The sequence below is a fragment of the Gymnogyps californianus genome, chromosome 16, assembly GCF_018139145.2.
Source record: "Gymnogyps californianus isolate 813 chromosome 16, ASM1813914v2, whole genome shotgun sequence".
Taxonomy (NCBI): domain Eukaryota; kingdom Metazoa; phylum Chordata; class Aves; order Accipitriformes; family Cathartidae; genus Gymnogyps; species Gymnogyps californianus.
Window position 1 is genome coordinate 7,036,082 of NC_059486.1, and position 18,810 is coordinate 7,054,891.

Sequence of the window (18,810 nt, forward strand, 5' to 3'; positions counted from 1 at the left end):
GAGCATGATTATTTTTGCCAACTTGCTAAGACCAAATGATGATTACACAGCTGTAACCAGTTCAGCAACACAAAAGTAAAGGTAAGTACGGACAGTAACTTACAGTATGTCAAAGACTGTCCCATCTGGAGTGCAAACTGGGTATTCAAATGGCTGTAGAGACAAACTAGAAAAAAATACACATTCTTTTTAGCAAAATCAGCTGGAAATCATGACAGAAGCAAACAACATTTTGCTGATTCACTTAACACATTAAAGCAACGCCTATACCAATGAAAACAGTGAGTGGCTGCCAATACTCACTACCTGATTCTACATAAATTAAGTTAACAACAAAATCCATGAAAGGGACTGGTGCAGTTCAGTAACATGTAGCTGGCAGCACTCAAAGCTATAGAGCCATAGGATGCTGTAATAGTCCCCAGCCCGACCCCATTGCCATGTTGGGCCCCACCAGCACAAAAGATGGTTCAAGCAGAAACACTCACTGTCTCTGCACTGAAACAGGCTAGGGAGTAACTGGCAATGACATTCAGCATCCCCTGTTAGGGATGCTTCCATAACCCAGCCAGCTTCTAGCCAAGCAGCAGTAGTAGTTCGTAGATGTGGATGGTAACTTCTTGAACTATTCAATTTACAAGAGGATTTCTAACCCACCTCTACTAACTCCCCTCTTTCACTCCAGCACTTCAAGCAGTAAACTCTAAACACAAAAAATTAGCATAAATATTCCTTCAATCTACCTAATCACTGCCTCAGAAAGATGAGTGATTGACCAAGCATATTCTGAGCAGGGAAAAGTAGATTTAAGCCCTGCTTACACAGATCTGCAAGACTGGATAAGACACGATAATTATTGTGAATTATTTTATCACTTGTGTATTCTTTTAGCCATCAGCTCCAATCTCTGCAGACACTAATCATGGAAAGTATACATATTGTTTCAGTTGTTACTGAAATTTTTCTTGCTGCATTACTATCACAGCAGGCACAAGTCAATGAAAGTAACTACCTCGGAAGAACAGGGCTTCAGTAACAGTTCAATGTCAACAGCCTGATAAATACATGCGTCATTTAACAATGATAATGTAAATCTATTGTCTTACCTGCAGTGATCAAACGATAAACGTCTAAAATTAGTTCGTGGAAGGTCTGTTTGTGGAAAAAAACCACAACAGAATTTTAATAAATACATAGTATTCTAGGTAACAAAGAAACATTTGAAAGTTACATTTTGCTATATACATGGTGGCAATTTACTGATTACAAGGATAAATACACTAAACCTTGCAAAACTGTAACTAAAATTGGACTTCCCCTGCAGAGCACAAGTACACTTCTCAACTAAAATTACACAATCAGAAAAAAATCAAAACAGAGCTCCGACAGACTGGCAGCACTGAGTTTAAATTTGATGATTAACACTGTAACTACCTTCAAGCCCTGCCCTACCAGTGGGCAGAGAACTTGTTGAAGGCAGGGACAGCTCATCCGGGCGTTAAACCTCGAATTTCTGCCGTTTTCACGCTGATCAGCGCCGCTGATTTTAGGAGCCCCGGCTGCACAGCCCAGCGGTTCGGAGGCCCGTTCGGGAGGCGCTGACAGCCCTGCTGCACCCAGCGGGTGCTCTGCTCGAGGAGGTCCCTTCAGCAGCCACCCCAGCGAAGTGAACCGGGGGGTCACCCTTCACCCCCTCACCCCTTTACCTGCTTTCTTGCCCCCGTAGAACTGCGTGTACTCCGCGCACGTGATGTACCTGCCGAGACAGCCGGGTCACTCACAGGCAGCCACAGCGCGCCCACGCCCTCCACACAACCCCGCGTGTCCGCGCACCCCGGGAGGCCCCGAGGCACCCCCCGCCCCGCCGGGCCCGCCGCCGCGCACGCCCCCGCTCACATCTTGTCCTTCTGGTGCTGCCGCTTCCCCATGGCGGCGGCTCAGCCCCGGGGCCCGCGGGGACGCGGCTCCCTGAGCCCCGCCGAGCCGCCTGCGCCCGGACGGCTGCGGCCGCGGCGCCCTTCCGGTGCGGGTGCGGCGGCGAAAGGCCGCGCCGCGGAAACACGGGCGGCGGGCGGCGTTCCGGGGCCGGGCCGGCCTGAGGGGGGCGGAAAGCGCGGGAGCGCTGAGGGGAGGACGGCGGTGGATGCCCGGCCGTTGGCCCGCCGGCAGGGTAAAGCACGCACGTGAAACAGAAGCGTGGCCTTTCGACTGTCTGGAGACGAGCCTGTTCCCCAGTACTTGGCGCCCAGCTAAATCTAATTTTATTTCAGTTTTTGCTGTAGCTCCGGTTGGGTCCTCCCTCACCGGCGCCAGGGCAGGGACGCCGGGGAAGCCCTGAGGGAGTTTTGACGGGTGTTTTCTGCCCAGGTCGCCTAGCGAGAACGTCGAATCCCCCCCCTGTGACCTTCCCCATTTCCCCATCCAAACTATTAATTAATAAAAGCTCCTTGGTTGTTCAAAACAACCTGCCCCCGCTCCCGCACTGGAAGTGTTCCCTGTTGATTTTGCTGCAGGCTTCCTTTGATAATGTAATACAGCCTTAAACAGAGTTTTCATAGCCCTTGTCTGAAAAAAGAAGGTGCTGAATGTAAGCAGAAAATGCTAAAATATCCAATTTAAGAAAAACGTTCATCTTCATTTAAATGTATTTTGTTGCATGGAATTTAAAATTATAATATTCCTGGTCTGTCAGGCAGTGACAGAACCCGCGAAGAAAAAATGGGTAGAAAAACCTACATAGTGTCTCATATGGAGACAGCTCTTCATAAAAAGTATTTCAGAGTCTCTTCAAAGACTTAATGACAAGAAGAACTTACTTTCCCTTAGCTAATTACCTTTAAATCCTACTAAATAGCATTCATGACAAGATTGGTATGAACAGCACAAGGCTGAACAGAGGATGGCCAGAATCCAAACATCTTGCCTTTAGCAGGAGGAAACAGCCACCTGTCTCAGAGGTTTCACTTATCAAACACCTCCAAAACTATCCATGCTTGTTTGATTTTTCCCCGTTAAACCATCAACCTGGCAGCTGCCTACACAGAACAGTCGTGAGTTAAAATCCATGGAAGCTGATAGCCAGACTCCCACTGACTGCACCAGGCTTTGGACCGGACCCACCTTTTCCTCAGAACATGGTGTCTATCTCCTGTTTTCATCATTTCAGTGGGCTGCTTGCATGCATGCACGAGCACAACATGAGCACAACCTGCTCTAGTTGCAGACATCCCTGTTCATTGCAGGGGGGTTGGACTAGATGACCTTTAAAGGTCACTTCCAACCCAAACATTGTGATTCTATGATTCTACTTTATGAGGAATATAATGCCTGTTCCCATCAGTGTAGACTAACTGGCAATAGCATATGAATCATTCACAGCACTACCACAACCAGTTGTCACAGTACTATTAAACTTTTTGGACTAGAGGTCATCTCCTTATCACCTTCACTTTCCCCACCAGGTACATGCAGAATCAAGCTGTGCTGTCACTACCTCTCCCACAGCTTGTTGAAAACTCGCTAGTGCCATACTAAAGAATAGCTGCTAAGTCAGTTGTTTTTATTGCTCTTCAAGACACTTCAGTCAGCATGCACATGAGATTGTTGCACAAAGAAGTTATCTGGTGTCCCGTCAGGTCTGGCAGTTTAATACAGGAGGCAACAAAACCCTCCAAATGTGGGGTTGTGTTGCCTTAAAGAACACATCCCTCCCTCAAGGATCCAGACAACCATTTAACTGCAGAGCCGCCTCTCTGAAGAGGGCCAGTCCCCTTCAGCCAAAGTCTACAGTAGCACAGCTAGTCCTTGTCCTGGCGGAGGGCGAAGGATATTTTTTGTTTCTGCTAGAAGTTTAGGGGAGAAACTGCCCTTTTACAAGGGTTTAAATACACTTACTCATTCCAATACTAATTTTCTTACTCAAAAACATCTCAAAGTAAGGCAATAAATTGAGGCACACCTGAATAGTTAGGTCCTGAAAGAACCAACACATACACTTGCTTCTTTCCCAGCACCAAGCATACTTTGGGGAAGAAAACAGGTTGATCGATTTGGTTTCAGTGGAATTCCAAAACCACTCCACAAGTGAACTGCTGGCAGGCCACCAGCACTATTTTGTCATTACGAAATGCCACACGAGGAACATGGCCATAACTGCATGAAGCTCATTTCTTGTTGCAGCACTGACCACTTTCGGCAGTGGTCAGGGGAGCCCATTTTGCTTTGTGTTGCCTGAGGTAATGAGCACTCCCACACAGCTCCTGCTCCCTCAGCTGCGCTGTGGCTCCAAGTGAAAACGTTGTAGCTGGTCTAGGGAGATCACAAGTACTTGTCTGATCACGCTTTCAGAGGAAAGATCACCCAGATGGTATTATTTATTTCTAGACACATTAACATGATTCAGCCTGCGTTGACATTTCTGGAGATGCCTGTGCCCTTTGTAATAATGCAAGACCATGTTTTTGCGTTTTGTTTTTTAAACCAATGCAATGTTCATTTATTTTTGTACTTACAAAAAGAGCCATCCCATTGTATCCCTCCCCCTCCCCCCAAAATGCCTTTTACAAACATTTAAAAATTAAAAACCAGATGACATGTTAATTTGGTAGAATTATTTTGAAACATAGCTTTTGTAATTAGAGTTAAATTTCCTACAAGATGACTTTGTAGACATAGCCTGATTATCGGCCAAATAAAATTCCATATTACAAGTTAGCAAATTCTAGTACAAAAATAGTCCATGTGTTAGAACAGCCTCTTATTATTATATTCACAGGAAAGAGTCTATTGGCTGCATAATACCTTAATATTTACGAAATTTCTTTTTACGTGGCTCATTCATCTAATTTAATATAGTGTTGAGCCTCAATAAATCCTCAGGCAAAAAACCCTAAACAGGGTTAAATATGCTGTTCAGTGTACTCTGAAGTACTGTGCTTTTCACAGGACATCCAAGAAACCCCACAAACAGTTCTCAGCTAGTTTTGATATTAAAATGAGATCCAGATCCAAAAGGACCCCCCTGAAGTACATATCCACGACTTTCCATAGAAACAGAGGCCACAGCTTCGATGGTTAAGTTTCACTTGGGAAACGGTCTAGCTCATCCACTCATCATTTTCATGAATCCACTGTGAGCTTCTTTAAAAACTAAAGCAGGTCACTCCTGAAGCATCTGGGACCCTTACGGCACTGCCCTCTTCAGGAGTGTCCCTACTGACCGGGCTCTCGCTCCTCTTCTGTCTCTGGTTAATGCTGTTCAGCAGTTTCTCTCGGACCAGGCCCCGCAGGGAAAATCTGGGGAAATGCTACTTGTCTCTCAAGATGTCTAGCTGCTCTTGATACTCTGTGAAAAGCCTCTGGAAGCGGAGGTTCTGTCCAATAACAGGAAGAAGCTCTTTCAATAGTTCTCTCTTTCGTAAACCCTGCACAAAAACCACAAAAGCATCCTCAGAATGTATTACTTAATATCATGAATGTATTTGATAGAGCTGTTTAAGATTCATGCCTTTTTTCCTGCCTGGAGGGCTGTGTATTTTATGTTCGTACTCTGCTTACATGACTCCCAGAATAAAAACTGTCTTTACATTTATATACACTCACAAAGCTGGTGCAGCCTCTGCAGTTACAGACTTCAGGTGCGCTCTGAGAGGGAAGATATTTCGTTGGCATGTCACTATTTCAAAGTTGCTGTCTGAAGAATGTGGAGACCTGAACATGCAACTCTGCTCCATCTGCGTGACAACTCAAGACAGCACCAGAGCTGAGACTGTGGCACTAAGCATTTGTCTACAGTTTCACATGAAATAAATACAAGTGCCATGGGAGGAAGCCTGCCTATGAGATTAGAGCAGAGTACGGAAAAGGTTCCAGGATCAGCAAAAATAATTTGTGATTGCTTTTTTGCCACTAAGTTTAATCACATTTTAAGTTCTATTGTCTATCCATGTTCTGTAATTTTCATGGGAAACTCTTCCTCGTTCTTTGTTAAACTATTATCAGGACTTACCATAACTGTTGATTCCCACTGACTTCCAGCTGAGTAATGGACTGGACCAAGTAAATCCTTGCATAATTCTCGCAAACGATATTCAAACCCTGAATATTATCAGAAAATAAAATCACATTCATAAGCATTTCACTATATATAACCACTCCACAATATAACTGACAACATTCAGGAAAGAGTTACAAGTATCTAGAAAAAATAAAGCCAAAAACATTGATTTCTGAAAAAGTATATTATTCTTCTAACAGCAAATTTTTGGAAAGATAAGATGATTTGTAAAGGATTTATTTTAGAGTTCCAAAGGGTTTTATTTTAAGTTCTCAAAACCAAAAACACTACTAAAGATGATCTACAATAGGGAGAAAAACTGAAGTAGTTACTCCAGTTTGTTTTGCTGCCCTGATCTCAACCTCACTCCTCCCTCCCACATAAATATACCAGCTTTTAAAAAAAGAACAAACCAAAAAACATCGGAAAACTGACAGAATTCAACAGCCAGAGAACTAATACAAAGAGATATCACAAGAGTTGGAAAGCCACAAGATGAAAACCAGTGAAGGGGAAAAGTTGTTAGGCTGCATTTAATGGCAATATATGAATTTGGAAAAATGGAGTCAGTATTGAAAAAAAAAAAATCAGACATCCTTCTGAAACATTAAAATATTACTGAACTAGAAGAGACCTCTCAGATCCTTAGCAAAAGAGCTTCTAACAAAATTAAAATGGATCCAATTAATATGCACAAGAGTTAAAAAAAAAAAGTAAAGGAAAACCTTTAATAAAACTACACACAGTTTCCAGGCCAGCTTTATTCACCCAAAAAATCAGAGGGGGGAATTCCCTTGCAAGTAACAAAGTCATCCATTCAAGAGTAACTTGTCAATCAAGGTATAGTAGATTGAATATTTTAATGGATTAGAATTAATTAAATGTTGAAACCATCATAGGAATAAAGGGTCAATAATAGGATGTGCAATTTTCAAAATTTAGCAGACCTAGAAAACTGTTGAAGCAGTAACACACGTATGGCAAAGCAGAATTTGCAGTGACATCCAGTGTATACACACACGCAAGGCAGTGGCATTTGCGCAGTGCAAGATGAACCCTGCACACACAATAGAGAGGTTCTCAATCAGTGAAGACTTTTAAAAGTATAACCGTGTCTTTAACATATGACCCAAGATGAACATTTTAATTTCAACTGGGGAAGGACAGAGACAATCATATGCAGTTCATCAACCTCTCTTGTTAAATAAGGTAGGGGTCAAAAGGCAAGAATTAATGAGCTCAATTTTAATTCTGCCAATACCTATTAGGTGGCCTAACACGAACCATTTTGCTTCCCTCTGTGTAAAATGATTATGCATGGTGAGGAATAAGACTGAATTAATACAACGGGAACTACTAAATTTGGAATGCAGACAAGCAGAGATACAAGAGATCTTTAGAATCCAAGAAGCATAAAGTCAAGTGGTTAACCTTATTTAACATAATAGCATAGAGATATAGTGTATTCAAATATAAAATAGACACAAGCAACCTTTCCTGTGAGTTTCTTTCCTCACAGAATTTAATCTGTGGAGCTCACCAGCACAGGCTGTTGAAATTTTAGAATGTAAAAAAAGTATAAAGCGCAAATAACACAAGCAAATTCTCTGCAGTTTTATGTGCTCTGGTACAGCGTCAGAGACCGAGCAACTCTTCCATTTCACATCAGCCAGCGATTGTCAGTTGGCTGAGGAATGTTACGTATTTTACAAGGTGCTGCTGTTCCCTCTGAAACATCTGTAGTTGCTGCCAGATAAATACATATGATATGCCTGACAGACCACTGGACTTTTTTACAATGCAATTCCTATAACTGAAGTCCGCAGATGGCACTGTTTCCCCAGACCATGATCTGTTCACAGTCAGTGTGTCAAAATAGGATTCCTGAGTACTGAGCACTATACGAAGCAAACGTACTTCAGCAGTTTGTTTTGGTTTTAAGTAAACACTGAGTCCTGAAGCCAAGTGCTAAAAGGAGAACGTTAAGTGCAATCATACATATACATGATGTGAACAGAGCGTTTCTTAAAAGTCCATGAGAGCTGCAAAGAAGTAACACAGCATGGCAGGTCTCACCTTCATTAACTAGGTACCGTGCATAGATAAGGAGCCAGTGGCGATATTCATGACTGGATTGTAACATAAGTGCTGCTGCTATCTGGTTCTCCAGGTATGCAAGCGTTGTTTCTTGTTGCACTAAATGAGGCATGGAGAACAATCTTGCAGCTTGCCTTCCTGAACTACAAAACCAAAAAATTAACATGCCAGCCATAAAATCAGATACTAGTTTAAGGAATATATATTTTTGTAGTACCAGCTATTCTACACTTATCCTTCAGAGGCACCTAGTGCTTCCAGAGTTCAAGCTTTTAATGACAAAGGCAGCACTTCATAGCAAACTGCCTTCCCCCCTACTGGACCATTTACAAGTATCAAGGTCCACAGAGGGTTTTCTGCCTCCTGTTCTTTTTCTGTTCCTTTCATCTGTCGTCTTTTTAAAAACACAGGCTTATCAGTGACCAAGTGCTCCTAAATGTTTATAGGAAATTAAGATGACTGCCTTTACCTTTCTTTGCCCATCACAGGTGAAAGTCACAAAACACAAGATTTAAAGTTAGCCTAAAGCATTTACAGGATTTCTTGCAAATAAATGTAGTCATAAGAAGGCTAATTTGAAAAAAGGAACCAATTATTCCCTCTTTGAAAAAACTGCTAATTTTTCAGTCTGATTTTTTTTCTCTCTCAAAAAGAGAGTGTTGTTTGTTTGGATTTCAAATATTTTTCCCAATTAATTCCCCTCCCCCACAAGAGAACAGCAATAAAAATCATACAACTCTATACAGTTTCTCTCACCAAAAAAATTAAACTCAGATGTGAAGGACAGAAATAGCACAGAAATCCGCCTGGGAAATCTAATTCAAATCCAGGTGAGGATGGGCTATTAAATTACCTACAGGAGTCTGCTCTGGCTCACACAATTCCCTGGTGATATTTTCAGATGTTAAAAATATGCACCAGATGACTAATCACTCAACTTTCTCAAAGACTTCATTAAATAGATCCCTGGAGGACAACTGAACTACTCAAAATTTGTAGGCCTACTCCAGAAAGCTGGTAAACTAAAAATTAAAATGTAAAATGTAAGAAATTCAGTTTAGCTAATCAAAATATTACATGTACAGAATCGTCAAATATTTTACCCATCCAATAAAAAGGAGCACTAAAATGATTACGTTTAGAGCATGCTTTCCCGCCCCCTAAACAATCTCAAAATAACATTAAGATACAGACTATAAATGTGCAAAGGTTTAAAAAAACACTGTATGAGCTACTGATAATTTCAGAGCCATTAGCATTTTAAGAATTAACTCACTGATTCAAGCACATGAATAAATAATAGGGAAAAAAAGAGACAAACATGCTGATCAAATGAAGCAAGTAAGTGCGTACTTTGATGTTCGTCCCTGTATTACAGCTAAGGGCCCAGAACACAGCATGGCTTCTTGGGATGGTAAACTATTCCTGAAGTCTGCACATTGTGCTAGAGAGTCCTGTTTGTCAGAAACAAGATTCCTGAAAAAAAGCAACAAACAAAAACCAAGTTTGAGGAGAGCAGGCAGTGATATCAGGGGATCCAGCTCTGTTCTGCCTCAAAGCCCAACTTGTATTTTCACAGATAACCAAAAAAACATCACCGAGGTGCTCAGGAATTCCACGGACCCCAACTGTTCCCACTCCATGTCCAAATTCTGCTTGTGCTGTCACAGAAATGTCCCTCCCACCCCCAAAGTTCACAACGTTAATTGTATAATACAATTTTGCATTAGTTTTGAAGGAAATGAACTTTCTACTTGTCATTTTACTTCTAATAAGAAGTCATGCCCCAGAACGAAGACTGGAGTGAACACAGGTAATGACTTTCTCATTAAGAACTTGATTTTACCTCATGTCAGGTCCCCCCCACACCAGACAAGTCATCACAGATCACACACGTTGACAATCTTTCCCATACCTTACAGCTATTCCTTCATATGGAGAGAGTTGACAGTTACAGCTGGCATTTCCACACCTAATCAAGATATTATTTTCACTGGTTCGAGATGCCAAGGGAATCAGTGGCTCAAACCAATGCTAAGTTTAGACCTCCAGACAGCTCAGAGGTAAACTGGCACAAATATTTAAAATACCCTTTACTGCTTTATCATGTTTAAATTTGTGTGATGACTAAAGGGATTGCTTTTTTATATATTTCCAAGGCTGTGGTACAAACTAAGAAGTGACAGCAAATTCAGAATTATGGCTGAGAGCCTGTCCTCTGCTCCTTATTGACTGGGAAAATTTCTGCATAATTTCTCAGTTTATCTAAAGAACAAATAAGGTGTTTTTTCTTTTCCAAAGGATTCACATAAAGTAGTTGACTAATAACAATTATTCTAAGGAGGAGTTAAAACAATAAGCCCTTTCATCAAGCATGCTCATTACACTAAGTACAACAATTATATTAAGACTGCAACATGTTTTTTCCTCTTAGAAAGACAACAAAGATTCTGTTTTGAAAAGACACTGTAAATAATTTAACCACGGAAATTTTTTTTATGGGAACTTACGCCTTGACAGAAGTAAGAAAATCCATGGGGAAAGCCTATCTGATACCCAGTAAGGCACAGACTCTTATGTAGCCTTTCCTTGTGTTCACGACATCAGTAATGACTCTTCTGTAGGAATTCTCTGAGGTACAATGATTTCTTCCCTCCTCCCCTACCTGACTTAGTATCTTCATTAAACTTTTATATCTTGGAGACAAAGAGCTCTCTTCAAACTTGACTGGTCATCAGATCCAAAACAATATTAAGCAGTGATGCGGACTGACAAAGTCAGGCACATACACGTTCAAGATTGGAGTGCATAGGTCTTATTTTCTCTGGAAACTGAGCAAAATAATTTTAACACATCTAAACTCCCAAGAAAACTCTGAAAATTGTTTTGACAAATTTTAAGGCTAGATTATCTTTAATTATTGCCAACTGCTTGACAGGTTCAACTGATTTACATCAGCAAAAATATATATAGGTGTATGTTAGTAAATAAAAGAGTATGCACCGTGTAGGAAAGAGTGATAAGTGAGCTGTAGTTTAACTTTTTCATTTTTAAAAATTTATTTTAAACATAACAAATCATAAGAATATACTAAAGTCTACACATACAATAGTGAACCAAAGCAAAACTAAGCCTGGCATGTGATCCTACTCAGACTAACCTTCAAAATATGGAGCAAAACAGTAAATCAGAATACACATCAGTTCAGCTAAGTTGTAAAAGCACGAAATAATATATACTTACCATGTAGAAAGAGAAGGATTAAAACAGTATGCCTTTCCATCGGACATGCTCATTACAGGTATACCATGCTGAGTCAGCAAGATCTGAGAGACAGTTGCATCACTTCCTACAAGTCAAATCAGACCAAAGTATTTCTTTTGGAGTCTTACATAACGTTCATAATGGTAAAAAATGCTATCCACCATTAATTATCAGTCATAGCAACCAACAGAGAAAGCTTCAGTCAATGTTATTCTCAAGCACTGATAGGAAGGACACAAGATAATGATGGTAAGCACCAGGCTCTGTGCAGTAGCATTAAAATCACTCTTTTGCAAAATACAGTATCAATCTTGATGCTGCAATTTATACAGAACATGGACTTAATTGGAAACGTTTTCCATATCTAGGGGCAATCTTCAGCAATTCTGCTATGTCTTCTGTAACCGAAGAAGCCTTTATCTTTCTTTTTCCCATTAACTTAAAATTCTAAAACCCAGCATACTTAGAAAAGTGTGCTCTCTAAGAACATACTGTAAGTGGGATAGCTGGAGTCTCTCATTTCCCGGCATATTCCAGGCCCAGGGTTTGTGCATGTAACTTCTAATGAAGACATTTGCAAACTGCTACTACAACTACTCTAGGTAGTTTTGATTAGTACTGTATGGATTAAAGCTAAATAAAAGCCAATATGCTCTGAGACACTGCTTTTTTGATAACTTGTTTTGTGCCAGATATTAGCTATGATAGAACCTGAAGATTTAGAAATAACGAATCGGAAGATAATCAGTTGTTGTTCATCGTTAAGATAATAAACATGCAAAGTACACACAAATTGCTGTAATAGCAGATTTACATTACATATTTATTTTGTGATCTTCACAACACTGAATTTTCACATTCAGAAGCAAGCCAGAGTATAATAGGCTACAGAATCTTGTACGAGTCCGTTACCCGCTAATACTCTCGTCCAGTTATTTCTGCAGTGTTTCAACGTTGCCAATGACTTCCCTTTATTACACAATAACGAAGGAAAATTATTTGTTTAGGCTTTTCAGATTTCGTAAAATTTCAGCATATTCATAACTGGCACTAAATAGTACAGGTGGGCTCAAAGACCGGTAACTAAATGACCCTTTTTATTACCTGAAAATATTGTTTGCAAAGACTCATCTCTAACAATGGCTGTCTGCTTGTGCACATCCCTGAAAAAGACAAAAGTCTGCAGTTTACAAACAACTGAAAGCTCCAAAATCATTTAACAAATGCACGTCTTCAATATTCATGTCAAAATATTTGGGGGGGGGGAGTTTGGTTTTTTGTTTTTGTTTTTTTGGTTTTGACGTTTTCTTCATTGCTTCAACAAAATTATTTTGGCAAACTCACGGCAAGACAGAAGTCAATAGCAGAGAACAACTTATGGCTCTTTCTCAGGAAACCTCATTACAGCTAAGCAAACACTAAGGATCCAAATAACTCCTTTAGGAGCTCTGACTTGCATAAGACATTAGATTAAATTCAACAAGTGTAAACAAGTTACTGCAGTTTTTAATCTTGGTGTCTTGAAGATGGCTAGAGTACTTCTAACTCTGAAACTCATGTACTTTATTGGCTAAGTATGATGGAAGTTGGAAGTATCCATGTTTCTCCTTTTCCCCCCCTCAATCCACTCCATATGCATGACAAGTCTATCCTAGGGAGGCTGTTTAAACTAGTAACTTCTAGCTGATCCTTTATCTTCCTTCTAGAATCAAATTCAATATTATGGACTGTCCTAGAACAGAGAAGAAACAGGATTCAAGTCCTGCCTGGATAACTCTTCATATTATATCCAAAAGCAGACTTACGTTCAGACCTGATGTGGTTTAAGCCTAAGTTTCAACAGCAGTGCATCGACACAATTGAACAGAGTTACCTATAAAAGTCACCCAGCCAGCTGCTGCAGCCTAACATGGTACTTACCAAACAGAGAGCGTAGCAGCAGTGGTGAGAGCCATGATGTAAGAACCTGTGCAATGTAGGGTGGAAATGGGTGTATTCAATATTATAGGAGGAAGAAGGCGACGACCACAAGCTGAAAATACCGACAACGTTCGTTTCTCACAGGCTACGCTTACAATCTCACTAGGGAGAAAAAAAAAATCCAAAAAGAAACATTTACATTTTGTCAAATGCGAGCAGCAAAAATCCAGACTGATTTCTTAAGTTATCATACAACTTGGACTAATTCCCCAAAAGGCAACTATTACAGCTTTTAAAAAAATCCTGGGTACCAAAAGGAAAGGTCAAAAACTAGACAGATTTTTTAGAGACAGAGAGAGAGAGAGGTGCATTCCATGCCTCCTTAATTTGATTATAACTATGATGGTCTAAGGAGATGGGCAAGAGAAGGTTTGCAGGCAGAGACAGTATCTTTTATTAGACCAAGGGGCATAGTTGGAAATATCAGTAAAGCTTTTGGGTATACACAAGCTCTTCTTCAGAGCTTCTTCTAGCTTTAAAATCTGTAGCTGCTTTTTCAGACCTGGACATGGCTCAGGATTCAGAAATATACTTTCAATTTAAACTCTGAGGTTGGAACTAAGCAAAGTTGAGAAAAATAAAGAGAAAAAATAGCAAAAGACTCAGGAAAATACTTCTATGTCACAAAACATCCTGTTTCAAATTTTTCATTCTTTAGTAGTTAGCACTTGAACAACTGTCACTTACCATGATTTAGCCAACTTTAAGGAAGAAATTTAAAGGAGAAATGTAAATAGACAGGAAACTAGTTGTAACTGGCTAATGAGAATTCGTGATGCTTTAAGACTGCATAGAGCTAATACTTGGAGCGAAACTGGTCTTAAGACTAAGAACAGTACATATTTTTATCCACAAATCATTTATTATGAAAGATTGTGTAAAAATTACAACAGGGGGTGATAAAACCAGCAAATAGCAGTAGTGAACAGAAATAAGTCAGAATCCCTACAAAAAACGCCACAGGATAAGAGTTTAAAAGCATCAGTGCATGAGACCAGGTTAGCTGGAAGAGAAATAGGACATCTTGAGGCAAGCACAAAGAATCACACAAATCCCTAATAGAAGTGATCCAGCTAATCAACTTTTCTAAATAAGGAGATAAAAATACCTTTAAAGCCTCTACTTATTTGCAAATATGTGGGTTTAGGTGCAATTAACTTTCCGTAAAGTGTACTTTTGCATCCCTAAATATGTTTTCTGGCCTTCAGGACCCTCTTCCTCCAAAACATACTCTCTTACCAGCTTCCTGCTGCAGTGAGAATTCGACTGGTGAGGACTGTCTCCCATTCCTTTCCTTCTCGATTACACTTTAACCTGCTCAACTTTGAACCTCCCACTATGGTCATTTCATTCTCCACTTCAAGATACATTGATGGATCTGAACTTATCTGAAATACAAAAAATAAGATACTTTTTGGAAAAGGAAAACTACTCAAAAAAGCAGCAACTACTATTAGATCCAAAACAACGCCGTCTTTAAGAATGAATTTAAGTATGGCATTCTCTGTTTAAAGTGGCTTCAAAATATACCGTGGTACTTCAAAAGCAGCAGACCTCTGAAAATCCGTCTTGGCTAGAACACAAATAATTTCTTTGTATTCGGAGCATAAGAATAAAGAAAGGTTGTGCTAGTCTGTGCTTCCTAATTAAGGGCAGCAGATCAAGTCTAGATGTGCCCAGTCTCCCTACAATCTTCCAATTAGAACCAGACTACCACAGCCTAAACACACAGAAAAATTATTCCATAAATATCTAAAGTAATACTATTTGCCAGTCTCTTCAGATGTAGAGCACCTCCAGAGAGCTCTCAGAAAATACTTGGTTTTTTCTCTTCAGCAGTGTACTACCAACACAACTGTAATAACAATGCAGCAGTTACTCCCATCGGAGACTCTTATCTTTATGACACAGTTTGGTTAACCAGGAGGAGGGACTGATGAACCAGAGGTATTCCTCTTTGAAGTTTAGCTAGTTCAGAAGTGTCCTATTTTTAGCTGATTTGCCATTAACTTTTCTCATACAGACATATTCTTAGAAGCTGAAGTATGCCATCTTGCTTGCTTGAACAAATACACATAACATATTCAAATGTTAATTTATCAGAGGATCTGGATAATCTAAGAATATTAAAAAAAAAAGCAGGATTTTTTTTTAGGTATTAAGCTTTTTTCCCCTTATAGTCAACTTACTTGCAAAGTAAACGATTTCTGTGGGATTGGGGTTGGCAGTTTAAGTGCTAATGCTGGTGCAGAGATGCAAGCAGCATCCTTCTCAGAGGCCAGTGTAGCTGGGGACTGGGGGAAAAAAAAAAAATTGTGAAAGTAGTTAAATTCTTCCATTAAAAAAAGTTAGAAACAAAGACATTCTATAATACAGATTGATTTGAAAGAGAAATTTTTTTTAAAATTCCAAATAATGCCAATTGCAAATATTAATCTTTTTCCAAGTAGTTGTATAAATACAAGGTTTTTAATATAGCTTCTAAGAATTAAAAAACCAAAACAAACTAGATGTGGTCTTTTTTTTTTTTTATACCCCCCTTTTCAGCTGCAACTAATTAAGGAAATTCTGGTATATTGCATGGAAAAGCTAAGCTCTGAATACTGAAAACAGAGGGATCTATATGCCCTAAAATGATGGAAACACTAATGCAACTTACTACTGCACGGTTCCTAAGAAATTCATAACCATTTAAGTCATCATATCCAAGTCACTCTCTTGTGCTTGGGCTACTCTCCATCAAAGACCACCAAAAACTGATGGCGTTTCATTTTATTCTATACAGTCATTTGGCAGGCTATCACTACTTAGCATGCTGGTACTGTTTATTAAGTAGCTGCATATTTATATAAAGGATGGACACATTTGCCACACCATGTGCATCTGCTTTTTATAATCTTAAAATTTTAAAAAGAGTAAGTTTAAAGGCAAGGAAGAGGGATGGCTAAAAATTCTGAGGGACTGGTACTACTCGTGTTTCCCTGACTTGATGGAACAAGTCAACATGGGACTGACTTTATTAAACGAACATTGAAAGCCACAATGAATCTTATTTATTTCACCTGAACAGTTAAAGTTACTGGTACAAGTCTGGAGTCTTTTCGAGGCCTTCCTTTTTTCTTCTTTTCTACCGTTTCTCCCTCAAGTTCCAGTTTCCGTTTGGGTGCACTGAGTGGTTTAGCAGCTGGAATCTTCTCTTCACTGTCACTGCTGCTCTCCAGAATATCCTTGGGCTTATTGTCTTTAATTAAATTCTGATCCTTCAGTCTGAGCAAGTAAAAAAAATGTATTTCACATTTTATATAAGCTGATTCCAAAAGCTGCCACATATCCTACACACTGCATTCTTGTAGGTAAGAAGATACATTTTTAGCCTTGTTTGAGTGTATTTCAAAATGCACAAAGGCAAGAGGAGGAAGCCGAAGAGGCTTCTTTGCAAATCCTCTGCAAAAGTACATTGTGCAATATATATGTAAGCTGATCAGACATATTCTTTCCTTTAAAAAAACTAATCAAATTAGCAGTTAGCAACTGGATAAAGCTGTAAATAACAACTTTATTTTAGCATTCAGTTCCAATTACAATCAGATTTCTTTCCCTGGGTTGATACAAATAATTCAGCACTCTGTGAGATGCAAGAGTAGTTCATCTTTTTCCCTCCAATGGACATTACACTTTCCGCTTACTCATGCAGAACTTCATTTGTCATTCTGTTGTCTATCCCCAAAAGTTGTCCTATTCAGTTTTGACTACTGTAAGAAAAATGCATATCTGCAAACCATACAAATGACCTCACTGCTCCATTTTCCATTTCAGGAATACAATATAATTAAAGTCGACAAAGTACAAATCCCTGTGAACTCTTTTGTTAACCATTATACCCTAAAATAGGTCATTTAATCATACTCTTCCCATTCCCTCCAATAGCTGGTTATTAACTCACAACAATGTTTTGCCACTTATTCCATAACCACTCAGCTTCCTAGAAATATCTTCCATAATCCAAACCTTTTCTCCTTGGCATCTGAATTATGCCAAACAATACACTTTTATCCATACTTTACTGATGCATTAAAAGCAATTATGAGAGTAATTTAATACATCTTTCTTCTGCACCACATGGTTAAACCCTTCGACATAAAAATATTGAGGTATTTAGTAAAAACACATTTTATTGCTAGTAAGTTGGGGAACTACATACTTCTTTCTCAAGACTGCTATTTTTTCTATCGTTTGTTTTGGTGAAGCAGGAATACTTATGCCATAACACACTACGTCACAAAACCAAAGACGACTTTTTTTTTTAAATCATGTGGATCCAGAGCCAAAACCCCTTAAAATCAAAGTGTCTTCTCTGCATGCCTTCAAGGCATTAAACTGAAATACAACTGCAGCTATTATGATGATAGGCCGTCTGCACACATGTATGGTAATTTATCTTGAAGTAAATCTCACTCTTGTACAGAGATGCAGGCTGGCTATTTTTGTCTTCTAAGGAGCACAAATGCCTGCAGCCACATATGGAGGCATGCGCACACACAGCCTCTTGTAACAATACTTTTAACTCAGCATATTTTGAAGAGTCTGCTTGATCCCAAATGCCAGAGACAAATGCACAAAGGGATAATGCCAGCAAAGAATTTACCTATTTGCAGCTGTCCCCTTCCTTCCAATTGTGGAAGACACCCAAGACAATGTCTAGAGTGCCAGCACCATGACATCCACACCACAGAGAATCAGCGTTTTAACTCTCTACATTATTGTCTTTCCTCCACCCCGCCTCAGGCTATGTCTTACCTGTCCACAACAGTCTGATTTGTGTTTGTTACAACAGCAGTCCCTGAGGTGGCTTTGGATCGTTCTGTAAATCTAGAATCAAACGCTTTCATAGGTTCAATCTTGGATGGAGTTGTCAACACAGAGGAAGACGATGCAGGAGGAGCAGCTGAGGCAGAGGTAGCATTTACACTGTCAGTAAGAGAGACAGGAAAACAAGGGTTGAAAGAAATTTAGTATTGGTAACCTGCATTGCTCATAACAACTAGCTAGCATTCATTATACTGGCTAGAAATCATATTGAAAACCTTTCACTCAAGTACATACATGAATTATGATATACTTTTTCCCCTTTCATGCGTCAGTATCTTGCAAGCTTTGCTCAAAAGCTATTTATGATAGATCTCAAAGCTAAGAGCTTCATGTGGCCACACAGATATATCTAGATTAAAAGACCCTAATTCATTCACTATGTATTTTTAATTCAGGAATGAAATGATACTTTCAGCTCAAACTTACCTAGCCAAAGGGAAAGGATCACTATTTTAAATGATGACTGGGGTTCCCAGTTTTACCCCTTGTTCAGGTTACCAAATACTTTCCATTACAAGATTATATTGCACTGTTTATCAATCAAA

The 18,810-nt window shown here is 39.5% G+C and overlaps 2 protein-coding genes across 4 annotated transcripts in view; both read right to left on the reverse strand.

Moving 5' to 3' along the window:
- Window positions 1-1,945, reverse strand: part of PPIL2 (peptidylprolyl isomerase like 2) — a 75,745-nt gene extending 73,800 nt beyond the window's left edge. For both annotated transcript variants that reach the window (XM_050906841.1, XM_050906840.1), the window contains exons 1-4: window positions 1,897-1,945; window positions 1,707-1,756; window positions 1,107-1,152; window positions 104-166 (exon numbers count right to left, since the gene is read on the reverse strand). In XM_050906841.1, coding sequence (XP_050762798.1) covers window positions 104-166; window positions 1,107-1,152; window positions 1,707-1,756; window positions 1,897-1,928 — 191 coding nt within the window. In that variant the 5' untranslated portion in view covers window positions 1,929-1,945. The remainder of the gene's footprint in view (window positions 1-103; window positions 167-1,106; window positions 1,153-1,706; window positions 1,757-1,896) is intronic.
- Window positions 1,946-4,548: 2,603 nt separating this feature from the next.
- The window catches only part of LOC127022966 (protein HIRA), a 38,205-nt gene continuing 23,943 nt past the window's right edge, over window positions 4,549-18,810 (reverse strand). For both annotated transcript variants that reach the window (XM_050906848.1, XM_050906849.1), the window contains exons 15-25: window positions 18,194-18,364; window positions 16,459-16,663; window positions 15,586-15,690; window positions 14,636-14,784; window positions 13,337-13,498; window positions 12,521-12,579; window positions 11,396-11,501; window positions 9,506-9,628; window positions 8,132-8,295; window positions 6,008-6,096; window positions 4,549-5,423 (exon numbers count right to left, since the gene is read on the reverse strand). In XM_050906848.1, the coding sequence (XP_050762805.1) occupies window positions 5,307-5,423; window positions 6,008-6,096; window positions 8,132-8,295; window positions 9,506-9,628; window positions 11,396-11,501; window positions 12,521-12,579; window positions 13,337-13,498; window positions 14,636-14,784; window positions 15,586-15,690; window positions 16,459-16,663; window positions 18,194-18,364 (1,450 nt within the window). In that variant the 3' untranslated portion in view covers window positions 4,549-5,306. The remainder of the gene's footprint in view (window positions 5,424-6,007; window positions 6,097-8,131; window positions 8,296-9,505; window positions 9,629-11,395; window positions 11,502-12,520; window positions 12,580-13,336; window positions 13,499-14,635; window positions 14,785-15,585; window positions 15,691-16,458; window positions 16,664-18,193; window positions 18,365-18,810) is intronic.